The 26152-nt window shown below is 33.5% G+C and overlaps 1 protein-coding gene across 1 annotated transcript; it reads right to left on the bottom strand.

Moving 5' to 3' along the window:
* Positions 1–13220: 13220 nt before the first annotated feature.
* On the bottom strand, positions 13221–14928 carry LOC142642408 (tetrahydroberberine oxidase-like). The gene has a single exon (XM_075816755.1). The coding sequence runs from the start codon at positions 14872–14874 to the stop codon at positions 13288–13290; it is 1587 nt and encodes a 528-aa protein (XP_075672870.1). The 5' UTR covers positions 14875–14928; the 3' UTR covers positions 13221–13287.
* Between the last annotated feature and the right edge of the window lie 11224 nt (positions 14929–26152).

Raw genomic sequence — 26152 nt, 5'->3', positions numbered from 1 at the left:
GAATGATTCATGAGAATTTTTTGATGAAGCTTCTTGTTTAATGACAGAAGATATTCCAAGAACACTGTCATCAGTATATCTTTTCTCTTGTTCTGCCAGGGCATCCCACATTCTTAAAGGTGTTATTAAATGGCTCAAACATTTGTTCCGCGGTGTTCATCTTTTTCACGTAACTTCCATTTGAGCCTAATGCCTCAAAAGTTATCAATAATCGATTCTCCCTTCCCAATATCAAAGACTAGTTTCTCTCCCTTAATTGCTTTTCTACATTTGAAATTCTTTGGTTTTGGTGAAACACTAACCTTGTTACGTATGTAAGTTGTGGCCGCTTCATAGATTTGATTCTTACCGAAACCATCAGTGTTTCCAATGATCATTGTAAGTCGAGGAAAGAAATAATCTTGATAGATGGAGAAGATCTTTTACTATGGGGCTTAGGACAACCACAATAGCAGCTGTGAACAATGGTGCCAAGGATTTATGCACCTCCATGAGAGTAAACATGGTTTGAGAGTATGGTCGTTTACCAATCACCTCTTTCAAATCCTGCAAAAATGAGACCAACGTGGTCATTGACAACTTTTTTTATTGCTTGAGGCTGCAATATAGGAGAGTGGCTACCAAGTATTTCTTGGTTTTGTTTATGCAATCTGGTTAAAGTTGCGAAAGTTTTAAGTCACTTCACAAATATAACATCTGCCATAAATTTGTTGGAATAAATCTCCACCTTATGTGTCAATAAAATCTAAATATAAACTGAATTAAAAATTTTAAAAAAATCACGCAAGCAACAAGGAAATTAATCACATAGGTTAGAAACTGAAAATTTTTTATTCAAAGTACAGTAGATAAAGCTAAAAGATAATTGAAATAATACAATAAAGTCCATAAATAATATCAAAAAGCATAATGGAATCCATAAATAATAATAAAAATAAGCTAAGTAGTAGCAAAAATAAGCTTCTATACTACTATTTAAGCGGCTGCACCTGTTTAGACCATATATTTTTTTTTCCAAAATACCCCTACATCTCTAAGTTTAACTAGAGACAAAACTAAAGAATAGTTTGGTAAAAATACATGTCTAACTTGCACTAAAATATTGCCTATAAAATAGGAACACTCTTTTAACCCACTTTTTCACAATAACTATAGGTTTATTGTTTTTTTTTTTTTAAATAAAAAAATAAGTTAAACACCCAATGTTCATCCAAAAACAAATCTAAATATATAAAAAAAAACTAAAAGACAATCCGGATTTTTTTTGTTCTAAAATACTCTTACATTTCTATGTTTAAGTAGAGACAAAACTAAAGGACAATCTGGTTAAAATAAAACCCTAATTTTCAGTAAAACATTGCCTAAAAAATATGGTCACTTTCCTATTGATTTTCAAATTTATTTGTCCACTTATAAATTATATTCTTAAAATAAAAATGATATATAATAAAAAACATAGATTTTTTTTTGCTACTACCACTAAAAAAAAAAAGCCTCATCTCATGCGTGTGAGATGAGGCTAGTATTTATTTATTTATTTTTATACAAAATAGAAATTTTACTCTAACCTAATCTAAATGGATATATGTGTGAAACTTCTTCTAGAGACTTAAATCCTGTCCTTACCCCTCACACTCACAAACACTTATACTATAAAGAAGGTGTGCGATAATAATAGCAAAAATAAATTAAATAATAAAAAAAGGTAAAAAGGCAAAATTGACTCTCTAACTTTCAGTATTTTTCATTTCAGTCCTCTAATTTTCAATTTTGTCGTTTTAGTTATTTAATTTTTAATTGTTATCAATTTAGTATTCCATTAAATTCTAGTTATGTATTGCCGTTAATTGATCTATAACAATATCGTTTTGATTTTTTTTTTTTATAATAAATTTCGGAATTTTAAAGAACATTTTTAAAAAAATTGATATTAAAAAAAAAAAAAAAACCGAGCAATCATTCCACACCCAAATCACTCCCTGAAAAAAGCTTGTAAATTTCCTACACACTTCTCAAACCAAATCATTTAAGCTTGGCCACTGCATCCCCTAATTCATAGAAAAATTGATGACATGAACTCGATTCTTGCCTTTGAATGCTTCGGAACCATACACAAGAAGAGGACCCTTTCGGTTAATGTAGCGGCAGTTTCTCATCTTACCTTCTGTATCTCGTTTCTGGTTCACGTTAACCCTCCTATGCCAATGGCGCCAGATCTTGGTAGGAGCGAACATGAGACCACCGCGACACATGTCTCCGAAGGCTCCCTGACCAGCACGATGGGTACCACCACCAGCGACACGGGGTGTCCGGTACCCTAGGACTCGGAGGAGGTCTAGCGTCCAGCCTTTTTGGACACGAGGTAGGGTTGGCGCTTCTTGTTGGAGATCTGGGCGTGGACGAAGTTGACGATGTCGGGCCGGATAGAGGCTTTCATGACATCGGGCAAAGTGACGGTGGTGATGGTATTGGTGGCCATGTCACCTTCGAGGGATTGGACAGTGACAAGGGGGCGCACAGCGGCCATTGGAGAGGGTGGGGGGGGGGGTGGTTTGACTATACAAAGCTTTACCTCGAATAGCTTTGAGATCATAATCAGAAGAGGAAGATTCGTCAAAAACTTGGGTGGGATTATTCTGATTCTGATTATCATTATTGTTACTTGTGCGTAGGAAATTTACAAGTTTTTTCATTGAGTGATTTGGGTGTGAAATGATTCCTAAGGTTTTTTTTTTTTTTTTTTTAATTTTTAATTTAAATTCCGAAATTCATTTTAAAAAAAAAGGAGTCAAAATGACGTTGACTTAATTAACAACATGCAAAATCTTCAAATGGGGCATTTATGTTGTCACTTAAATAATGTTTAACTAGTATTTTATATAATAATTTTTTTAAATCCATTATTTTTAATTTTTTATATGATTTTTTTTTTGGATAAAATGCTAAAGTTATAACTAATTTTATTACAAACTGATGTTGTAATGAATGTAATTAATGACATGAAGCTTACAAAAATATTAGAAATATTATAAAATTTACAACATGAGAATTACAAATATTCATTCAAACATGCATTCAATAGTTTGTTAAAATCTACCTATCATATTCATTGTCACATCAAATTATAAAAGTTATAAAAACCATCACGCACCCTTGGTGTAGTGATCACTCCACAAGTACAAGTTTTTGTGGGGTGTGGGGGCAATGACCGATATTATCTTGTATAAAAATAATTAAATAAATAAAAGTTATGTAGTAAAATTTATCATATTTTTAATATTTTCCTATTTGAAGTATTTATGATTAATAACACGTCTATTTGTAAGATCTATGTGGGGAATAAAAGAACCTAAGCAGGCATTTGGGCCTTTGGACTTTAGCAAGGAGGGCCGATCTGTCCTTGAGTTAAGAACTTGTTAGTACTGCAAATCAGCCCATACGCCGAGGGTCCGAGGACATATACGAGGGTAAGTTTCTCCTCGGACAGACCCATGAGAACTCGGAGATCAACTATGAAGGTCAAGGCAGAGTTCCGGAAAGACTATTGGTTAAAAGGGAGAATCCTTGAACCCCTTGGGTGCACTGGTGTAAGAAAAATATCATAGGCAAAGGCTGCCACCTCCACATTAAAGACTCTGCACCTACTTCCCTGGCCGCATTAATGGGGAAGTGACCCCTGAACAGTAGAACGTAAACTTCTGGTTACTATTCAAAGCCTTAAGAGAAGAAATATCTGGGGAGGAGGAGAGGGGAGCAACACGTGGATAAAGCACTAAAAGAAGAAGTATTTAAGGGGGGTGAAGACCAAAGAAAAGGGGGGATTAGTCAGGAACCAAGAAAGAAATTAAGAATTGTAATCTTTAAGAAAGAAAGAGAAATAATACAGAAGTAGTCCTCGGCTCATGTCCGAGGAGGTCCATTTGCAATTATCATTCATTACTTACAAGTGTTTGCACACCTTAGCCTGTTATCAAGTTTTCAGTACCTCTAACCTAGATTTCAAGCCCACACTCTACAAATTTTATTGTTTAAGGCTCATTGGGCCTGAGCCTATAGTTGTCTTTGGGTCCAGGTGCAATTGTGCACTAACAACCTATTTATTTAATTTTTTTTTTATCTCTAGTATTACTTAATTCTTTGAGCCTTCTTAATAGTGAAAAAAAAATGCAAACTAAAATGTTTTAATATCTCCCAAAAATATTTATATATAAAAAAAAAAAAAAAAATTTGCCCCCAAATTTGGGGCCTTCTCTAGTGAGGGGCCCTAGGCAATGGCCTAATTGGCCTAAGCCTAGGGCCGGCCCTGGTGGCTGAGATTAAAAAAAGAAAAGAAAACGGAGGTAAAAATTATCTACCTTGAATGACGCGGTTTCCTAATTGATTCTATTTTGTTTTACATAATTAAGAAAATGAGATTTAAGCATACGTCAACTTATAAGCATAATTTTTAATTTTCTTTAACTCTTATTTACAATTTTAATTTTTTTCTCCTTTAAAAAAAAAAAAATCTTTCAAGAGTAGTTTCAGAAAAAAAATTTCCAAAAATTTCATAGTAATTACTCCACCTCTTGTGCTGTTAAATGGTCCTTGATCAAGTAATGTAATGTAATTGATAGAGTGACTTCATCAACAATTTTCATCTTTTATTAATTGGTTGCCTAATTAACCCGTACATGCATGAAACTAACTGAATTTGAAGAAAATATCATATAATTTTACTTGTTTATATATAAAAAAAAAAGAATTCTACTTATAAAAAAAGTATTATGTCAACAATATTTTTATAAGAAATCATAGGTGATGAATTATTATTGGTTCTAATTTAAACTTATCATTGAAATTATTTTTTTGTTCATCAGTAATAGCCAATAAACATTACAAATTTGCAATCATTAAAATAAATTAAAAATTTGTAAGCATAGATGTAGTAATGTTGTATAACTAAAATATGCTATAAATATTATAAATTGATTTGGTATCACAAATTAATGTGCTAAGAAATAAACTTAACATGAGAAACATATGAGTGATAATAGATAATAGGAATATATGCTACAAATTTGCATGGTTTTAAAAACTGGTATGGATAAAGAACCATAAAAAGAGTTGATTACTAGTTTTTTGATTCGATCGAGGTCGAACCGATGGTCGAACCAGTGATGTTATAATTAATAATTAGAAGATAATAAAGAAATTATATAATAATTTTATAGTAACTAATAATATTTACTCTAAAAATTTTATATCACAAAAGTTTAATCACAATCAATAAAAAAAACTTATAATAAAAAAATAAATAACTAAATAATTCCCCTAATATCCCACCGACCTCTAGTATTAAATTTTCTCCACCATTGGCATTAAATTTTCTTCACCTGTCCCCACTTTCTTCTCCTTTTGCTCTTGGAATACGGAATACCACTCAATTCAAATTTGCTTCTTCTCCTCATTTTACAAAATTCGAATCTAATTCTTCGCTCTTCATTTCTTCTCTTCATTTTACACATCTTCCTTTACCTCTCTCTCTGCCAAGCAAAGTTCAACCTCACTCCACAGCTAGCATGCTCCCAAAATATCATTTCTTTTTACAACAGATCAGCGTTGCTTCTTCCCTAAATTTCGTTTCTTTTACAAAAACTGAAGATGAGAAAAGATTAAGTATTCTTCAATTCTTGTCCTTTGAAGCTCATTCATCTGCTTAAAATACTGCAAGGCCGAGAGAAAAAGGAGGCTGAGGCTGAGGCACCGACCACCAAATTCCAAAGTCGAACAGAGCAGACGAGAAAGAGTGAGAGGAAAAAAAAAATCAGAGGAAATGGAGGCTGAGAGTGTGAGAGAGGGTTGTGAGGGAAAGAAAAAGAGAGGATATGAGTTTTTAGGGATAGGCTTCCCCAAAACAACGTAGTTTTAGGTTGGGAAAAAGGATTTTTTTTATTTAAAATAACTATAAAATCTAAACTATATTATTAGTTAGCTAAGGTTTGAAACTATTTTGGTATCTAACAAATCGAGTCCAAAGGACTCGGTTTTGGGCTTAAAAATCAAGTATATTGCACTCGATTTTCCTATTGCGCCAGTAGCTGAGGTGGACAAAGTGTCCACGCAAGCCTAGAAATCGAGTTCATTGGACTTAGTTTTTAGTCATGAAAATCGAGTCCTTTGGACTCGAGTTTCTAGTCTAGTCCCACTAGGCCTTTTACACGCTTAGGTCATGTGGGTCTCTTTAATGGAAATTGAGTCTACTGAACTCGATTTTTAGTCTGGTCCCACCAGTGCTTTTCAGTCACGTGGATGTAACTCGAGTAAATTAGACTCGACTTCTCTTTAATGAAAATCGAGTCTATTGGACTCGATTTTTATGAATGGTCCTCAGCCTGTCCACGTGTCATTTGAGTCCCAACTGGGATCTTTTTCCCCCTTTACCCGGCTCACTTTCTCTCTTCAGCTGTCACACCCTCTCTTCACTCACTCACAACTTTCCTCAAGTCTCACACAACACAACACTCACACTCACAATTTTCCTCAAGTCTCACACAGCACTCACATTAACAACAATCTCTCACAGGTAATGTTTTTACAATATTGGAGATATTTTTTGTTAGTTAATATTGTGATTATTTGCTAGGTTTTTTTTTTAAGAAACAATTAGAACGTATTAGGAAAATTTTTGTTTTTTTTGTTTGTTAGTGTAAATATTGTGACTAATTTATTTGTTAGTATATTGTGATTAGTTTATTTGTTAGTATATTGTGATTAATTGCTAGTTTTTTTATAAAAAAAAAATTAATATTATGATTAATAATTGGGAATATTTGTTATTTTTTTTGTTAGTGTAAATATTGTGATTAAATTATTTGCTAAGTTTAAAAAAAATTAATATTGTGATTAATTATTGGGAATATTTAGTATTGGAGGAATATTTAGTACCAAATATTGTGATTAATTATGTTATTAAAACATATTGGGAATATTTTTTTTTTGTTAGTGTAAATATTGTGATTAATAATATGCTAGGTTTTAAAAAAAATATTGTGATTAATTATTGGGAATATTTAGTACTAAATATTGTGATCAATTGTTAGGAATATTTAGTACTTTTAGGTTTTTGTCATTAGTATGAAATGGATTATGAGTTTGAAACCTAAGACACCCATTTGTAGTCTTTTTAGTATAAATTATTTCAAGATATATTTGTTTAAGATTTGTAACAGAGATTTCATTGGATAACTGGTTAGTATGATATCTTTGTTCATCATAACTTATTTGAATGGGTTTTGAAAGTCATGCCCCTAGAATGATTTGGAATTTTAAAAGAATATGAAATTGGTAATGACTATTTTTGTACGCGACCTGAGGTGAGTATATGCAAATTTGGTTGAGGTTAGTATTGTTGGCATTTCATACACAAAGTTTTGTGATTGATGTTGATTGAGAGTTATAAATTTGTCATTAACACAATTGCACTTAATGATCTATAGGTTGATAATGATCCATATAAATATATACTACGGTAGACCCTTTAGTAATGCCACCTTTATGACAGATTCCCATTTTAAGGTCTAGGTATCCAGTGCTGTTATATGATGATACGCCGTAAGTTAAAGACCCTAAGTGATTTGAAGATAAAAATTATGGAAAAGTTGCAACTGAACCCTGCTTTGCATGACATACATATTATTTTCCATTCTCTATATAAAGTCCTCAATTAATGCATTAATTACAGATATATAACGATAACAGAAGACAAACATGTGAAGATCATGTTTAGCAAGATGCATAAATGGGAACAAGTAACAAATTTTGAGTTGTACGTCACTTCGGAGCCGTATGCGGAAGTTGGCGTAGAGGAAATTGTACAAACAACTACATCTCTACAGTTTGCAGTCCTAGATGATTGATGCATCACATTGGGAGGCTATACACCCCATTTTCAAAAGACACCAGCAACAATCGAGAGCGAACTTGGCAATAGATATGAAAATCAGTTTTGTACACATCGAGGTGAATCCTCTACACTTCTAGTAGTTGAAGATGAAGATGAACACTGTGTTAGGGAAGATTTTGACGATAGAGATGAGTACAAAGAGAGGATTGAGCAAGACGACTTTGACAGGGGTGTTGATGACCATGAAATTACTCTCAATCCTCATGTTGATGATATGACTAAATTTGATGAAGATGATGCAGACGCTACTGTCAGAGTTCAGCATGTTAGAAATACGACCTTCATTTATGAACCTCATGCCTCATCATTTTATGCAAATACTTGGGAAAATATGGTTGATCCTGAAGTTGTTTAGCTAGCATTTGCTTCTTCTTGGAATGCAGACATAAATTTTTGTACAAGGTTGATTTTTGCGAAAAATGAGGCGGTGAAACGTGCATTAACAATTTACGCCGCAAAGCATAATAGAAACTTTATGACTAGTTGGTTGTCCAGTATCTTCTGGTGCTTCTGGATTTGCCCCATCAGTATCTTCCAAGGGAAGTTGGACAGTTATACGGTGAAGGCGACCCACTGCCTTAAGTACAGTTGTAATCTGCTTGTACTTAAGACTGCCTACTGTACAACGCGTTAACATTTGCTTGTGACTGGCAACCTACAAGTAAATAAATACAATTAGTACATCTAACACAACAATGGTGATACGCAACAAAATTTGAAAAGAAAGGACGAAGCAATTACCATAATAAGAAGTGCAGCAGTAGTGTGGTTGATGAACCTCCAAGTCACCTTATCGTACCAATGGAAGTATGGATAAGCAGGCGACATATCTCCCTCTAGTCTAGCTCCATGACATAGTAATTATGCCCGACTATTCCATACTTGGATATAGTCAACATGTTTGTCCCTCCAATTCACGTTGGTCTTCCCCTTTAGGTCTATGGCATGAAGGACGTTATTAGTATCAACATTTGGGGGGATTTCTTGTATCATCCCATACTTATGAGCAACACGGTCCAATATATGTTTCTCTACTAGCCAGAAACATACAAGTGGCACCCTCGCCGTTCACACGTCTCTTCCTGCAACACAAAACGCAGGAATGTGGCCTAATTCAGCTTCATATGGTTGCTACACCACCTGAATAGCCAAATAAAAGGGCAGCACATTATGCAATGTTTCATTATTTCGACTATGAGCTATTTTATGGTTATAACAATATACAATAGTCATAAACAATAGAAGAAATACAATTTAGGTACCCGGTTGGGATGCATAGAATCTAGAAGCAGAAGGTATTGGACCAAATAGATTTTGGCGAGGCTATTCTTCGTGCTCACGACCCACACAGTCCTACAATCGTAAATTTAACATTACATACCACTAAGGTTATACATCAATTATAACATATGACCTCAGTGGTAGTAAAACGATATATAAAAATAAATAAAAATCCTATTAATTTTCAAAATTTGAGGAATATCAAGGTTAAAATTTTATTTTCTATGTCTAACAATTTGTCATATCGCTTAAAATTATGTATTTATTTCCAATAGAGAGAATCGGTCAAGGAAGAGACTTATTTAATGGACAATGGAGAAGGTGCAAATGGTGGGCGATATGCATCATTTGGTGGGAGGTCCATCCTTGGGTACAAAAAAGGGAATCTGACCCATGCTCAATACTGAACCAATATCAAGGCCTCACCAATCTGACTGGCACCTCTGTTGGTTGCCCTGCATAACTTTTTGTACAACCATGCAAGGCAAGCGCTCCCCTAACTGTACTGAGGTGGATTGCGAAGGTCCTTCAACATCTGCAACCACATTGTACGCACCTTATCGCCAGACTTGTCGGCGAAAATTGTGTCCCCCAAGAGTGCTAGAATATAACACCGTGCATATTGATGCACAACCACCTCTGCTGCATCATCAGGCAACCTTTGGTCAACTTTTTTAAATAGCTTGTTAATTTGGATCCTTTGTCCATTAAGCACCACACAATTAGTAGCAATTCCAAGCATATTTTGACATTCATCAGCCCATGTCAAGTCAGTTGTTCCAACAATTGCCTCACTATCAATCGGAATCTCCAAAAGAACCTCCATATCTTGTAATGTGATCGTTGTCTCACCAAGTGGCAGGTGGAAGGTGTGGGTTTCAGGCCACCATCGCTCGATGAGGCCATTATCAAGTTATGATCAAGCTCTCTAGATGCGGTCCTATGCAGGCCCTCTAATTCAACTCTCTTGACAATGTCGAGGACGTGATCATCCACCACTATCAGGCGTCGTTTTCGGAACTCATCATTACGACCACAACATTTCAGTTGGAGAAGTGGACATACCCATTAAATTGAACAAGCGGAATGGAGACAATTCTAATGTTATTTTTGGAAGTGAAACAAAAGCCCATGAAACAGCTCCCACCCAAGGCTCCGTTGGTATCAGTCGTAATTTGACCCAAAGCTCCCCATCAATGTCAAAATCTCGAACACCAACTGGCATGGCCATAGGAATAATACCAAATTTCAGTGAGAGCATTAGCAGCATACGAGCACCACCGGTATACCGAAGCCCTATTTGGTACCTAAATGACATCAAAAGATTTAGAAATAAGTTTGATACAATATTGATTTGGCACAAAGACAATATAACTTTGCAAACCACGTGCAATAACAACGCTGTATATCTCATGTTAATGAACCTAGAACTCCTAACAAGTATTGTTTTTTGATAATTCAAATGTTTTCCTTATAACTGCAAGGCAATTAAATTTCGACATTTGATGATAAATATTGAATAGTGTTGAGCAAAGTATTGAATAGCAGAAAGAAAATAAAAGAACAATGAAGAAGAGATAAGTAACTGCAAATCATTGACAGGGCGTGAAGTGCGGCGCTCAAAAATGGAGGGCAAGGAGGAGTCCTCCTCCCCCTTTATTTTTATTTATGCTTTATCTATACTACTATTTATATCTATATTACTATTTAAGCGGCTGCACCTGTTTGAATCAGATTTTTTTTTTGTTTCAAAATATCCCCTACACCCCTTGGTTTAAGTAGAGACAAAACTAAATGATAGTTTGGTAAAAATATATGTCTAACTTGTACTAAAATATTGCCTACAAAATAGGAACACTCTTCCACTAACCCACTTTTTCAAAATAACTATAAGTTTATTATTTTTTTAATAGAAAAATAGGTTAAACACCCCACATTTATCCAAAAATAAATCTAAATAAAAAAATAAAAAACTTAAGGACAATCTAGATTGTTTTTATTCTAAAATACCCTTCCATTTCTATGTTTAAGTAGAGACAAAACTAAAAGACAATCAGATAAAAATAGAACCCTAACTTCCACTAATGCCTAAAAATTAGGGTCTGTGGGATTCCGAGGACCCAAGAACCCGAAGACCCGAGGAAAGGAAGGCCGACATGCATTAAGCAAGATAAAGTAAAAGAGTAAGGGAAATTACCTGGGGTGCCCGAAGATGATGTGGCATGGGCTCTGCCGGCATAAGGGTTACAAATATCCAAAGGTGGCAGGCTAACTTAGAGGGTCGCATTAAATGCCCGGCAACAACCATTCTGGTCGCATTAATTGGAGGATACCAATTCAATCCGTTGCATTAATGTGGATATGACCTGAACAGTGCTGAACGCGAAGTTAGAGCTCTGCTCCATTACCGACAGACAGGTGTCAGAGGAAAAAACATAATAGATTGTGAGGTGTAAGGCCACGGTGAAAGGAACAAATGATATAAATAAGGGTCAGGACACTACAGAAAGGGGGACTTTTTGTTGTTGAACCCTCTCTACCAAATTTATTGTATAAGGATCTTTGATCAATAAACGAAGAAGAGGAAGTTAAACAAGTTTGTGAATTCTCAGGTCCTTACAGGGTCACTTTCCAATTGATTTTCAAATTTATTTATCCACTTATAAATTATATTCTCAAAATAAAAATTATATATATAATAAAAAACATAGATTTGTTTTTTGCTACTACCACTAAAAAAAAAAAAACCTCATCTCACATGCAAAGCGCGTGGGATGAGGCTAGTTTATATTTAAGCATGTCCGTGCCAAATTTTAATACAATTTTACAATTTTCTTTTCTAAAATTATCTGATGCTTTACTTTTATTTATATATATATATATATATATATATATATATTCTTTGTTCTGCAAAAAAGTGTGCATGATATTCTGTATAATATCAAACATAAAGCAAACAAGCAGTTTAACTGTCTACATGATGCAAGGTGCTTGACATGACAAAAAGAGCAAGGTAGTTGTATTTACTTCTGAAAAATGGACCCAAGCCTGAATAGTTTATTTCTTGTCCTATTTCCTCTTTCCCTAAGATGGAGAGACTTGGGATCCTTATTCATTCTCAGAAACATTTCTAGTTCCCGTTCTTTTCTCCTCCGGAAGGAAACACTGGGATATTTTGCTCATTCCTGAAAAAGTTTCCAGGATCAATGAGTCTTTGCATGAACTAGTCTCTTGAAGTTGTACTTGAATGCTTCAAAGCCCAATTATTTGCTCGTGCATAACTTCTATTATTATTGTTGTTGTTTTCCCCAAGTCAAGATGCCTATAGTTCAAATAGACCTCTCTTAGAGACTTTGAAACATCAGGTGCCATGTGCGAAAATCCTTCTCATCCACCTACTGTATTCCTGTGTTTCTTTGTCGACACCCCAAGTGAATAAATATTGGATTTTATATAAATTTCCACGTCTATGTGGGAAAGGCGTTTCTCAATTATAAATCTTACTCATCTTTTCACCATAGGTGTTAAGATCAGCTTGAATCTCTCCTTTTCCATAACTGAGGTTTCGTATGGTAGTTGGTAAAAGTTAAGATGGATGAATAAGCAAAACTATTCTTGGTGAAGATTGCCTGAAGTTAAGATGAGTTGAATTTGAAGTTGAGATTAAACTGAGAGAATGAGAATGAAGAGTAATGGAAGGTTTTTAAGGTTTGGAATTGCCATATTTTCTCTCTGACTATACTTGTAACTGGAAATTTTTAGATTGCCCAAATATAGCCCGTGTGCCTGCTATTACGTGCTTGAGATAAACAAGAAAGTTGAAGTGTAATGATTACTGTTTTAAAGAATGGATAGTTAAAAGTAAATGTGAGAAGTTCATTGTCACAACTCGCAACACAACGAAGATTCTTAAATCATTGCATGGCAAATGACTTATTTTCTGTATGGATGGCATGATTTGGACCATATGAATATTACTATTTTGCCCTTTAACTTCATACAAACTCATAAAAAGATCTTTATTGATAATCGAAACACTTCCTGGTTCCTTTCTTTTCTCCTCAAGATGGAAGCACTGGGATGCTTTGCTCATTCTTGAAAAAGTTACCAGGATCAATGAGAGTCTTTACATGAACTAGTCTTTTGAAGTTGTTCTTGAAATACTTCAAACCCCAAGTACTTGCTTGTGCGTAGCTCGTATTTTTATTTTTGTTGTTTTCCCCCAAGTCAAGATCCCTATAGTTCAAATAGGCCTCTCTTGGAGACTTTGAAACATAAGGTGCCATGTAGGCATAAAGCCTTCTCATCCACCTGAGGTGTTCCTGTGTTTCTTTGTCATCATCCCAAGTGATTGTATATTGGATTTGATATAAATTTCCAAATCTATGTGGGAAAGGTGTTTCTGAATCTGAAATCTGACTCATCTTTCCACCAAAAGGTGATAATATGAGCACTGATTGCTCTTTTTCCATAAGTCTTTGCCATAATCCTTCCAACCCTGTGTTTGAAATGGGTTTCTGTACATAGTCTGATTTTGCTTTCATGGAGACATCTGTTAGTGGGCTCCTATCAAGCAAAACTTCTAAGGGATCCGTAGTTGAGAAGCCAGCATAGTAAAGAACAGATTCTATCCAACTCATTTCAGTACAATTGTTGCGCTCCACGGCCAACTCAGGAAAACTATCTTGCATCAAAGCGAGGAGTTTTTCAACTGGTCCAAGAAACAAGCAGGTAAATGAAAGTTGAATAGTTTTTCTGCCATTTGAATCTGCATTAGCAACTCCTGCAACTACATGGAGGAAAAGATCTTCATGAAGCTTATTCGCAACGGTTTGCCACTTCTGGAAATGCTTAGTTGCACCTTGTTCTAAGGTCTTTTGGACATTGAAAGTAGTTACAACTGGTGGTACTGGAACCAAACTAATTTGCCACGAGAGAATGACTCCAAAACTTGACCCTCCCCCTCCTCTGATGGCCCAAAAGAGATCTTCTCCCATTGATGTTCTGTTTAGTAGTCTACCATTAACATCAACTATCTTAGCATCCAAAACATTATCAGCAGCTAGGCCATATTTTCTGAAAATGGTACCAAATCCACCTCCACTAAAGTGTCCCCCAACACCCACAGTGGGACAACTCCCTGCTGGGAAGCCATAGACCTTACTTTTCTCTGCAATCTTGTAATATAACTCTCCTAGAATTGCACCAGAATCAACCCAGGCACTCTTGTTTTCTATATCGATGCTAATAGACCGAAGATTGACAAGATCAATGATGATGAATGGAACAACATCAGACACATAAGAAAGGCCCTCATAGTCATGGCCTCCGCTTCGGATTCTTACTTGCATGTCATATTTCTTGGAACAGATTACAGCTGCTTGAACGTGGGATTCATGAAATGGAGTAATGATAAACTGTGGTTTTGAAGAGTTCACGAATCTTAGGTTTCGTATGGTAAAATTTAAGATGGATGAATAAGCAGAGCTATTCTTGGTGAAGACTAATTCCAAACTCGAATTAGAATGCTGTAAATGAGATGAAAAGCATTGCAGGAAGCTCTCATGAGTTGAACTTGAAGTTGAGGACCAAACTGGGAGAATGAGAAAGAAAAGTAATGGAAGGTTTTTTGGTATTGGAATTGACATATTATCTCTCTGATAACACTTCTAATAAAAAATTCTGAGGTTGTCCAAATATAGGCCTTGTGCCTTCCTATTTATGTGCTTTAGACAAACATGAAAGTTGAATTGTAGTAATGTTCAAAGTAAATTTGAGAAGTTCATAGTCGTAACTTGGACCGATGAATGGCGGATGACTTATAATATTTTCTTATCGTAGACGCATCAATCTTCCCATCAACATCTCTATAAATACTAAAATGATCTCTTTGTCAACTAGAAATTTGTTGTAGAGTATGGTGCCCCTTGCCTGCATTGAAAGTTTGTGTCTTATAGGATATTTTGAGAATCTGCTGCCCTCACTAAATTGACTTGGGAATTCTACGTACAAAGTGGAAAATTTTAAATACATAATGTGAAGAAGATTCTTGGCCGCAAATATTAGTCTCCAGTTTTTTCTTATGTTGGGATGCATTAACGAAACTCTTAAAGAGTTGCTACAATTTTCAACTTTGTCCTTCAGCCATTCTGTGGGATGCCTTATTTTCAATAACCTTATCTTGATTTAGAAGTGAGTTTGGTCAAAATACAGCTCTAAGAAAAAGTGAAGGCATCTAGAACTAGACATGAGTTGGCAGTGGAAATGTGTTGGATTTTTAATGGTTTGATTTTTTTAATTTAATAATAGATTCGGGAGGATTTGAAATTTTGGAGAGCTACTGCTAGATGATTATTCTTTAATTTTTATTGTCAAACTAAAGCACCGATTAGTTTTTTTTGGTATAATTAGTATTCAAATTGTGTTTTTTGTTTGGCGATGAAAGACTTTGATCAATCACGCTAAATGGAACTTTTGATTTTTTTTGTTTTTGTTTTTTGGGATTAGTAATTAGCGTAGAATTGTCAAATCCAAGTTAGAATAGTCAAATCCATGGTTGAGGTAAACTGATGTTGGATTGGGCCATTTGACATAGATGTAAGTTCCTATTCATCTTGCCATTTTAATTTATAAATCTTATGCTTCCCATGTGACACGTGATGGCCAACAAGTAAAACAGGTTTGCCTAGGACCTTTTTATTTATTACTATTTTATATTATTTAAAGGTTTTGCTTGGACAGAATGGCCATGGACTTTTATGATAACATGACTTTTCTTCTTTATTGATAGAAAATGTCTGTTAATTGTTTTATTCGTTTTATTTTATTTTATATAATATACCGAGAAATGCTAGTTGAATAACAAGACTTTTAGTACGAGTTAGGTTCAACTGAGAAAACCTTTTAGAATTGTATTAACATTTAGTAAGAAATAGTTAAATATTGCTTTTATCATAATTGGGTTATAGAATGAAAAAAAGACTTCCTCCCATTATATGGTCTATGATTATATAGAAATTTCTTATGGGACAAGTAATTTTATGACCTAAAAAATATGACAAGATTCAATAGCTATTAAAAAAAAAGTTCAGTAGAAAAATAAAAATAATTAAGTGGTGAATTTAAATTTATTAAGTTCTAAACTATTTGAAATTATTTTTTCCATGACATGAAAAAAATTGATATTTTATAAACCTTTGAGAATGATAGAGAGAACATGAGAGCTCGTCACACACAACTATAAAAGAGTTTTAAGAGCTCTAAAGCTCTTTTTGGAAGGAAAAAAATTGGAAAATTTGGAGCAATCCGCTAAAAAAGAGCTTTAAAAAACCCTTAAAGTTAGCGGTTAAAACTGAAATTGTGGAGTTTTTAAGAAAAAAAAAAAAAACTCTACAATTTACTATTAATGCTTTATAAATCCAAAAATTTAAAACACTATGCATTGTAATTTGCCAAATACTTAAAACACTAAAGAACTTGAAAATTAAAATTATATATTGCAAAAGCTCTACCACTAAAACTCTACCGATAAAACTCTATTTCCTACAATAATGCTAAAAAATAGTTTATTAATTAGAGCATTTATATTGGGAATGACATATGCCATATGTAGGAAAATTTTAGTATAAAAGCCCAAAACACTCCTCACAGCTGGAATTTTTTTTTAATTATTATTTGAGAAACACACATCCGAACTTGTAAAAATCAATTATTGCAAAAAAAAAATTGCAATAATGCTACAATGCAATTCTTTTTTTAGAATTGCACTGTAGCTCAATTCTAAAAAAAAAAACTAATATTTTATTTACTTACTTTATCAATTTCTCTCTCTCTGGATTTTTGTTTTTATTTGAATTTTGGGATATATTATTTTATTGTGTAGAAATATTATTTTAATGTGTTGTATTATAAAATAAAAATTGGAATGTTGAAAGTATTGTAAAATGATATGGTATAATTGATAGAGTAGTTTTTTGGGATGATAAAATAGGATGAGATAGAATTTTAGGATATAAATGCTCTATCCATACTTATGTTATTTTCTTTTCTTAGAGGCATCAATTTGCCCATCAACATCTCTATAAAAACTAAAACAATCTCTTTGTCAATTAGCAATATGTTGTAGAGTAGTCTCCCTTTTTTTGCATTGAAATTGTGTCATTTTGTAGTAGGTTAAAATTAGAGAATCTGCTGCCCTCGTGGAGTTGACTTGAAAAGTTCTATGTACAATGTGCAAAATTTTAAATACACAATGTGAATATGATTATTGGCCGCAAATAGTTTACCGTATTTTTCTTATCTTTGGATGCATTAACAAAACTACTAAGAATTGCTACAATTTTCAAGTTTGTTCTTTAGTCATTGTTGTAGACTGCTTTAGACGGGTCTGCTTTGGACACCTTATTTTCATTAACCTTATCTTGCTTTTAAAAAAAAATGGTCAAAATACAGCTGTAGGAAAAAAAAAAGAAAAGAAGAGAATTTAATAAGCAGGACATAAGGATTTTTAAACTTTATATATATATATATATATATAAAAGATATTTTGTATCAAAATCCAATAAACGAAAGACATGTGTGCAAAAATAACTATCTACGAACACATGTATTTCAATTGTTAGTGGGTTAGTTATATTTTGCTAACATGTCTTATACTTATTGAATTTTGATACCACTGACATGATATCATTTGATACCAAATACCTTCGCATATGTGAATTGGGTTAAAGTTACACTTGGTGTAACTTTAAGTAAATTACACTATTCAATAACTTGTTATAGAATTTATATTTTGAAAATCCTACTGTTAAATTACATGTTTAATATGTTCTTAACATCCATGTTAATTTTTATGTCAATCAGATGTAATTTGTCATTCAATCCATAAACTCATCTTTTATACATTATTTTAAATTACAAAAACTTGAATTTAAACAATTGATTGATAATATGGTTATTGATCTTTGATCATCTTTAAATTTTGTAAGCATGGAAAATATATGAATATAATGTAATTCAACGGTGGATTTATCAAAATTTACATTTAATTAAAAAATATTAGATGGTGTAACTTGAATCCAACTTCTTTATATATATATATATGAAATTTATGGTGTTCAATCTATGATACTTGCTTTTTATTGTCAAGTCAAAACATTAATAGATTTGTTTTTAGTGCAAGCGGGATTTGAGCTCAAATCCAAAGAACGAGATTTTAAAGCTTGATCTAGTTGAAACCTGTGATTTTTAAGCTTATTTTAACACACCCTTTCTTTACAAAGAGAACCTAAGAATAGCTCCCGCTATCTTAAGCTTGAATTAGGCTTAGAATAGTTTCTTTTTTCTTTTTGGGCTAATTGATTAGGCTCAGAATAGTCAAATACATTAACTGATATTGGGTTGGGCCGCCTGGACTTCACTTCTTGAAATAAATGTAAGTTGATCTTGGCATTTTTATTCGTTTAAGCTATTCTATATATAATTTGTTTATATAAATTTTATGCTTCTCGTGTGACATGTGGGACATGGGCTTTTATGATAACATGAAGTTTCTTCTTCGTTGAGAGAAAATTCCATTTATTAGTTTAATAACAACTCAACACTTTTTTTTTTTTACAAGATAGAATTTCTACTCTAACTTAATTTAAGTGTATATGTATGTGAAGTTCTCTCCTGAATACTTGAACACCGGTCCTTATTTTCCACACCCTACAAGCATTTATACTTGTGAAGTGATCACTGCACCAAGGGTGCACGGTGGTAATAACAACTCAACACTTAAGCAAGTTAAACTGTGAAAGGCTTTAAACATTGTATTAACAATAAAAAAATTAAATATCACTTTCACCATAAATGGTTTATGAAATGACAAAATGACTTTCTCTCGTTATATATTCTATGATCCAATATAAATATTCTTTTGGGATAAGTAGTTTTACCCAATGAAATAGGTTGAAATAAGTATGTTGTGTAACTTTACTTAATAAACGAATTATGTTAGGGTTGAGAGATTTTGACACAATTTAATAGATCCAATTAGAATTGACGCATGTAGTCAAATTCCATTGCCTTGACATCACACAAACATGACCCACTAATATGAATTGTCACCCCGCAGGATTGGGGGGGGGGGGGGGGGAATGGGGCTTAGGTGATAGAGAGATGCAAACGTACAAATAGTAAAGAATATGTGTCTTCAACACTAAATGGACACCTACTATATTTACAACTCAATTGTCTAACTATGCTTACGTAACTTTTTTACATTTGTGTAGATGGCTTTTTGACTATATTCTCATGTCTATCTACAATGAATAATTATTTACATGACAAATGAAACTTGTAAATTACAAGGGTCCACCAAGCTTGCTGCATGAGGGAGAAAGGGGGTTTTGGGTTTGTGAGAGAGAGCTAGAGAGAGAGTTCTATTCTCTCAAGGTTGGAATTGTTATACATTTCCTGGTAAAGGAAAATGATTTTGGTTTGATCACGTTTTTCAACCATGCAGCCCAAAAACCTAAAAGTGAGGAAACTGTTCCAAATGGAATCTAGAAAAAAAAATCATGAAATAAGATAGATAGATCTGCTGTATTTGCTTTTGGCGGAAGCAACAAAGTCTTGCTGAATAAAGCAGGAAGAAAACCAAGAAATGGAAATTCACTAGTTTGCTGCCATTAGTGGGATGATTATATATTGGGAATTTTTTAATAAAAAAAATTAATTTATTTTTTGTTATATCACTATTCTTTAAAACTTCACCTTTTTTCGGTATAAGTAACTAAACTTTAATAAAATTTTTAACGAAAAACAATAAGCAAACTAAATAGGTTGGTGTCAAACAAAATGGGAGGTATATTCTTATATAAAAAGTATGTGATTCCCAGTTCCCACATAACATCTGAATTGAGTGTGCTATTAGTTTTTTCTTTTCATTTTATAACATATTTGTTTATGTACCTTTTTTAAAGTCTTACTTTTTCTAAACATAATTATAGACATAATTATACTTTAATCAACTTTAAACAAATAAGTAAGAAACTGCATCATAAAGCAAACTTTCATGTAGGAATTAATTATGAGTACACCCGTAGGAAAGTATGTCATATCTCTTTGACTATTATGAGTACCAGATAATCGAGTGAACTCCCTTGCCTATTTGACAAGGGCCATAGGATGACCGGTTGGGAGGAAACACTTTCTTGTTGGAATTAATTATATCACCTTAATTATCACTCTGGTTAATAATGCATCTTAATCACTCTGATTAATGCATCTTAATCACTCTGATTAATGCATCTTAATCATTATCTTGGATTGAAACAACATGTTTGCCATGGTGATAAAGCCAAAGTACCATTAATTTTGATTATAACATGATTAACATAGGAAACAAAGAAACATAATCACATTAGATGGACCCGCTATTTGTAAAATGTAGAAAATTTGATTTCATTACAACTAACATAAGCACGTGTACTTCGCTTTCAAATCTCACATTAAGATAATTAGTTCTAATTAGTTCAACTAGTAAAATTTCTTGTTGTTGAATAAGAATTAAAGGTTTGATCCTCGCTTGCACCAAAAACTAATTGGTGTTTTGGTCTGATGATAAAAATCGTTCATCAAGAGCGGATGTTGTAGGTTGAAACTATTTCTGAAAAAAAAAAAAAAAAAAAAAGTCTCACATTAAGATCACATTAAAAAAAAGTCTCACATGGAAAGGTTGTATAATAAAGTCTTAATATGATTAAGTTTAAAGGTTCTTTTCTTATACTAATACATTGTTAATTGGTTCAATCTAACTTGTGAACACATAATTAGCTACAAAATTCCTAAAACTGATAATTACTAAAAATTGATGCATAAAACATAATAAGAACCACTATATTAACATAATCATATCCAAAAAAATATTATATCTAATCTAATAATATTATAACTGTAAAGAGGAAGCATTAGGGCCTTTTGTGGGACATCCTCTTTTGTTGTCACATGAACTTTTGAATGTTCGTGTTTCTTTAAATCAACAGTTTAGTTCTTTAAGTTGTAAAGACTATTAAATTGTTGCATATATGTTTAAACCAAGAAGAACAACTCGTCTACAACATGTTTTATTGACTAGGTCGAGTGGTTAATTCCTTTCCATCATGTAACTTAGTCTTTGAACCTAAACTGGGCGACATACATTGGGTGAGTTATTCGCAATTTCTTTTTGCTTATATGGTAAGTAGGATCATAGCGATATAATTTTTATTTCTTTATTAGTTGTAACTAGAATTCAATGCCATATAAATTTTTATTTTTTTACCAATATAGTTTATTCTCAATTGAATGAAGTTGAGGTTTTCTTAGGGTTTAATTTTTTTTTTAATTTTTTTTGTAATAAATTAAGTGATGACTTCATTATAAGACCTTTAATTTGGGAGGGACATTTTTGTAGTAGGATCTCCGTCATGAGATTCGCTACTAGGGAATCCAAATAATCTTGGTCATCTTGGGCCACGAACAGCTCCGATTTCCATCTTATTGTCTCTAAGTCAATAAGAACTTCAACCCTCTTGCATCCTTATTTAGTACTCTTCTTAGAGAGGTAACTCTAAACATTGATGGTAAGTGTAGGTATCCGGTTCACGTATTGATCACCTTTTGCTTTCAAATACTTTTCCATGCAAAAGAAATGTTGTCTCTTAGGTGAGCTTTCATGAAGTCGAATTATAATAATATTTCACTTTACATACTCTATACAAGAGTGAGTATTTTGTATGCGTCTCCATCCTTTTCTCAATAATAATGTAAGGTTGCTTATAAATTCTGAAACTCAAATCTCCCTTCGTCTTTTGAATCCGACAACTTATCGCTTTAATGAACTCCTCTTTCATTGTTTTTTGTCCCCACCAAAATGTACATATCATTAAGTTTAACTAATCACTCGATCGTTTAACTAATCACACAACTCCGTTGGGAGCTTGAAATAGCTCATCGGAAGTGGATAGTGCTTAATCTACTACTATGATTAAAATTTCTCTACTTGCCTTCAATAATGAAATTTCCCTCTATCCAGACTGCTGCTAAGTCGTCAGACTTTTCTACCAAAGGATTCATGGAATTCATGTGTAAATCCACCCTAGACATGAGTCTATGAGTAGAAAGAAAGTGGGAGTCATTGCCTGATTTAGGTCTAAGAACCAATCATGACCTCTATACAGAGGTGTAACAAACTAGGCATCACATTTGTTGTAAGGGTACAAGCCTAGAAGGTGTTAGACACCCAAACTTGCCTCGTTGAGTGGGTTAAGTGGGCCACCCTCCACTTGCATATTCCATAACCACATTCTAAAAAAGACCCTTCTAACTCTAAGGGACCTAGATCTAATCACACAACAATTCTCTCTCTCTCTCTCTCTCTCTCTCTCACACACACACACACAAAAGAACCAATCAAAAACTTGAAGATCAAACAAGCACGCTCTTCAAACAATCCTAATCATCTTCCTATTCAATTCAATCATCCTAGCATGTTTCTAACTAGTCAAACATCCTAATTGTATTATTAAATAATTATTGTAACCCTAGGCATGTTACTAGCATCTTTACTTTTACACATATTGCCTGGGAAGGTGTTAGACACTCAAATCTGCCTAATTGAGTGGGTTGAGTGGACCACCTCCTAATCATATTACTAAAGAATTATTGAAACCCTAGGCATGTTACTAGCATCTTCACTTTTGCATATATTAGTTGGGAAGGTGTTAGACATTCAAATTAGCCTAGTTGAGCAGGTTGAGTAGGCCACCTCCACTTGCATTTTCCATAGTCATATTCTAAAAAGGACACCTCTAACTCTAAGGGACCCAGTCTAATCACAAAACAATTCTCTCTCTCATGCGTGCACGCACACACAAAAGAACCAATCAAAAACTTGAAGATCAGTGCTTAATCCTCCTTCTAAGCTTGTGCCGTCACTTAATATTCCCTTGACTTTTTTGTGAGGGAGGCAAACTTCTTGAAAGTTTCCTTGAATAATTAATATAATATATAAAAACACTTTAACCCAAAATGCCTAAACTTAATGAGTATGTACTCAATTATGTTAAATTAATCATTCATTATTTTTATCATTATTCAATATGTGACTTCACTTATATGCGTAACCCAACATTTTTTTACTTCTCCTTTGAGTGCACTATGTAAAGCTCGATCAATCCTTGGTACTCTGTATTTTAAAATTTGATTTAAGACCTCTCCGATGGCATTCATCTGCCTTGTTGGTTTGTAATTCAAGCCTTCCTTCTCTCCATCTTTGATTAATTTATTAAAATACCTAAAACAAACCCACTGGCACGTTATATTGCCCATTCAACTTAGTAAGTAGGCCCCTTTTCTCTTTCCTCTTAATTGTCCTTCATGTATGACTATGCCCTTTTCCTCCTATTCAGTTAGAGAACTTTTTCCATAATTCTTTTATATTCTTTTCCATGACCAAAATCTGATTCCAAACCTCCAAATCCCTACTAATGGGGTAATACTTGTACTCAAACAAGACAAAAACTTTTACGACACTCTAGTATGGGTAGAAAAGCCCAAGATTCATAGAAGACCCTACAGTAATTTTGTTCAAAAGAATCCTATGGTGGAAGGCCTATTTTATATTTCATATTTTATTTTTTAAACAAAATAAACAAACAAAAATAAGCTTACCAAACAGACTTTTAAAAGTTGAGGGGATTTGATTTGATTCTAGACCCCACAAATAAGGGTAGCAAAATTGGACACGATCCATGAACCCAACACGACACGATTCGAAATCAGCAGGTTATGGTTTGAGTTTTAATGGGTTTGTGTCATATTTGGGTTGACACAACTAACCCGTTTAACAAATGGGTTGAGTTAGTATTCAACATATGGAACCCGTTTGACCTATTTGACCCGTTTAATTAAATGACATTTTACCAATATATCCTTCAAACCCTAAATATATAAACTTATTAGTTGTTGTGGTTTATTTTTTTGACATATTGTGATTGATTATTTGTGATATTGAGATATGCTTTAGTTTTGAATGACTATTTGTGATGCAATTACTCGTTAATTTTGGATTTTATATAAAAAATATTTATTTGTTTGTTTTTTCATAATTTTTTTTTCTTTTCATTTTGATAATATCTAATAAACAGATCGACACGACTGACCCGTTTAATAAATGGGTCGTGTTAGGGTTGAGAAATCTTGATCCATTTAATAAACATGCCGGGTTAATGTGGACCTATATAGTCGGATACTCATAAGTTGACACGACATGAACCCGATACGCGAACACGAATTACCACCCCTACCCACAAATGAGAAGCGTCACTAAACTATTAACATTTAATTAGGATTATTTTTTAATTCACCTTTCCATATATAAATAATACAAGTTAATTAACATAGGGTAAAACAACCAAGAATTTGAATTTAATTAAGGAATATACTGTACTATCATATTTAAAATTTACCCATTAACATATTGCTTTCTAGCTACAAAGAGTAATTTGATTTTAAATTGTGTGAAACCGTGAATCTCTTTCTTAATTATAAAACCCAAGAAGAGAATAGTGAAAAGTTGAACAAGATTACTAAAAATGAAAATCCAAAATTTCCCAAGTTTACTGTCATTGACTTAAATTAGCTAGGAAAAATTCTAAGGTAAGTACTCTTGGAAAATGAATAAATTATGCTTCTTCCTCTTACATTCATGATAGATCCCACTACAAATTTAATTAGTGGATGACCTCACCAAGAATATGAGAGGAGAGAGCATCATTCCTTGTGTTCTCTAAATACTTAAGAATTACTCCTTAAACTAACTAGTCATACTAGGGTATATAATCCGTCAATTTAGTTGCTTATACTTTTCTGTAAAGTTGTGATTTACAACTATATTTTATGTTGGCTTTATTCCATAACAAAAAGTGTTGTAATTTATTTTATTAAGTTTAGTATTAAGTTAGTGAAGAATCGAGCATGTATTGGATGAACAAGTGGATTTCGTGAGTGTCTCGTAAGAAGCCTACCCTCAAAAGCGTCACGTGAGAAGCACATGCTGTAAACTGACGAGTCGTGACAGCCTGGCACGACTCTTCAACTTCACGAGTGTCTCGCGAGAAGGGCCAACTCACGAGATACCTGTGAAACTCTCTGCTTGGAGAATTTTAAATGTGACTTTCTTACCCTTTACCCATACTATATATACCCTTATTATCCACAAAAGTATGAGGAGACCATTCAGAGAGAAAAACTCTAGATAGATTTTCTACAACACATACACCCATTTTAGAGAGAGAGAGCTACTTATCCTTAGTGAGAAATCATTTTAACCTCTTCTCCTTCCCTCTCCTATTATCATACTTTGAGAGGAGATTTGTACCCAAACACAACCCACATCTATTTAGAGTGTAGAGAGTGTTTTGGAGCTTAGGAAACTTTGGGAATTTGCCAAAAGAAGCCGGTGAGGCTTGGTGGATGCAATCAGGCATATTGGAAGATCCGAAAAGTTAGAGAAGATATAACTTCGAGAAGTCCGTTGGTAGCAGGAGCTTGGAAGGCTCAAGTACATTGGGTAAACTAGGCTTGGAGGATCTTTTGTTATTTATGTATTCCAACTTTATTCTGTAGTGGATTGATTTCGACTTGGAGGGTCGCGGAGAGGTTTTTCATTGAGTTCTTGGGTTTCTTCTTCGATAACACGTCTTAGTGCTATCTTGTGTTTGCATCTTTCTTCTCTTACTCTTGTGCTTTACTTTTATTGTTTTATTGTTCATATGTATGCACTAGGGTAGATTCAATTCATTGCGTACATTTACTTTTGTTCCGCACTTTGATTAAGTAAGAGTAAAAGTAATCTAGTCGTAATTTTTATTGGGGGTCTAAACAAGTTCTTGTGTTTTC

Source organism: Castanea sativa, chromosome 7 (genome assembly GCF_040712315.1).
Source record: "Castanea sativa cultivar Marrone di Chiusa Pesio chromosome 7, ASM4071231v1".
NCBI classification, from domain to species: Eukaryota; Viridiplantae; Streptophyta; class Magnoliopsida; order Fagales; family Fagaceae; genus Castanea; species Castanea sativa.
The sequence above is the reverse complement of the archived record's forward strand: the minus strand, read 5'-3'. Positions and strand labels throughout refer to the sequence as shown.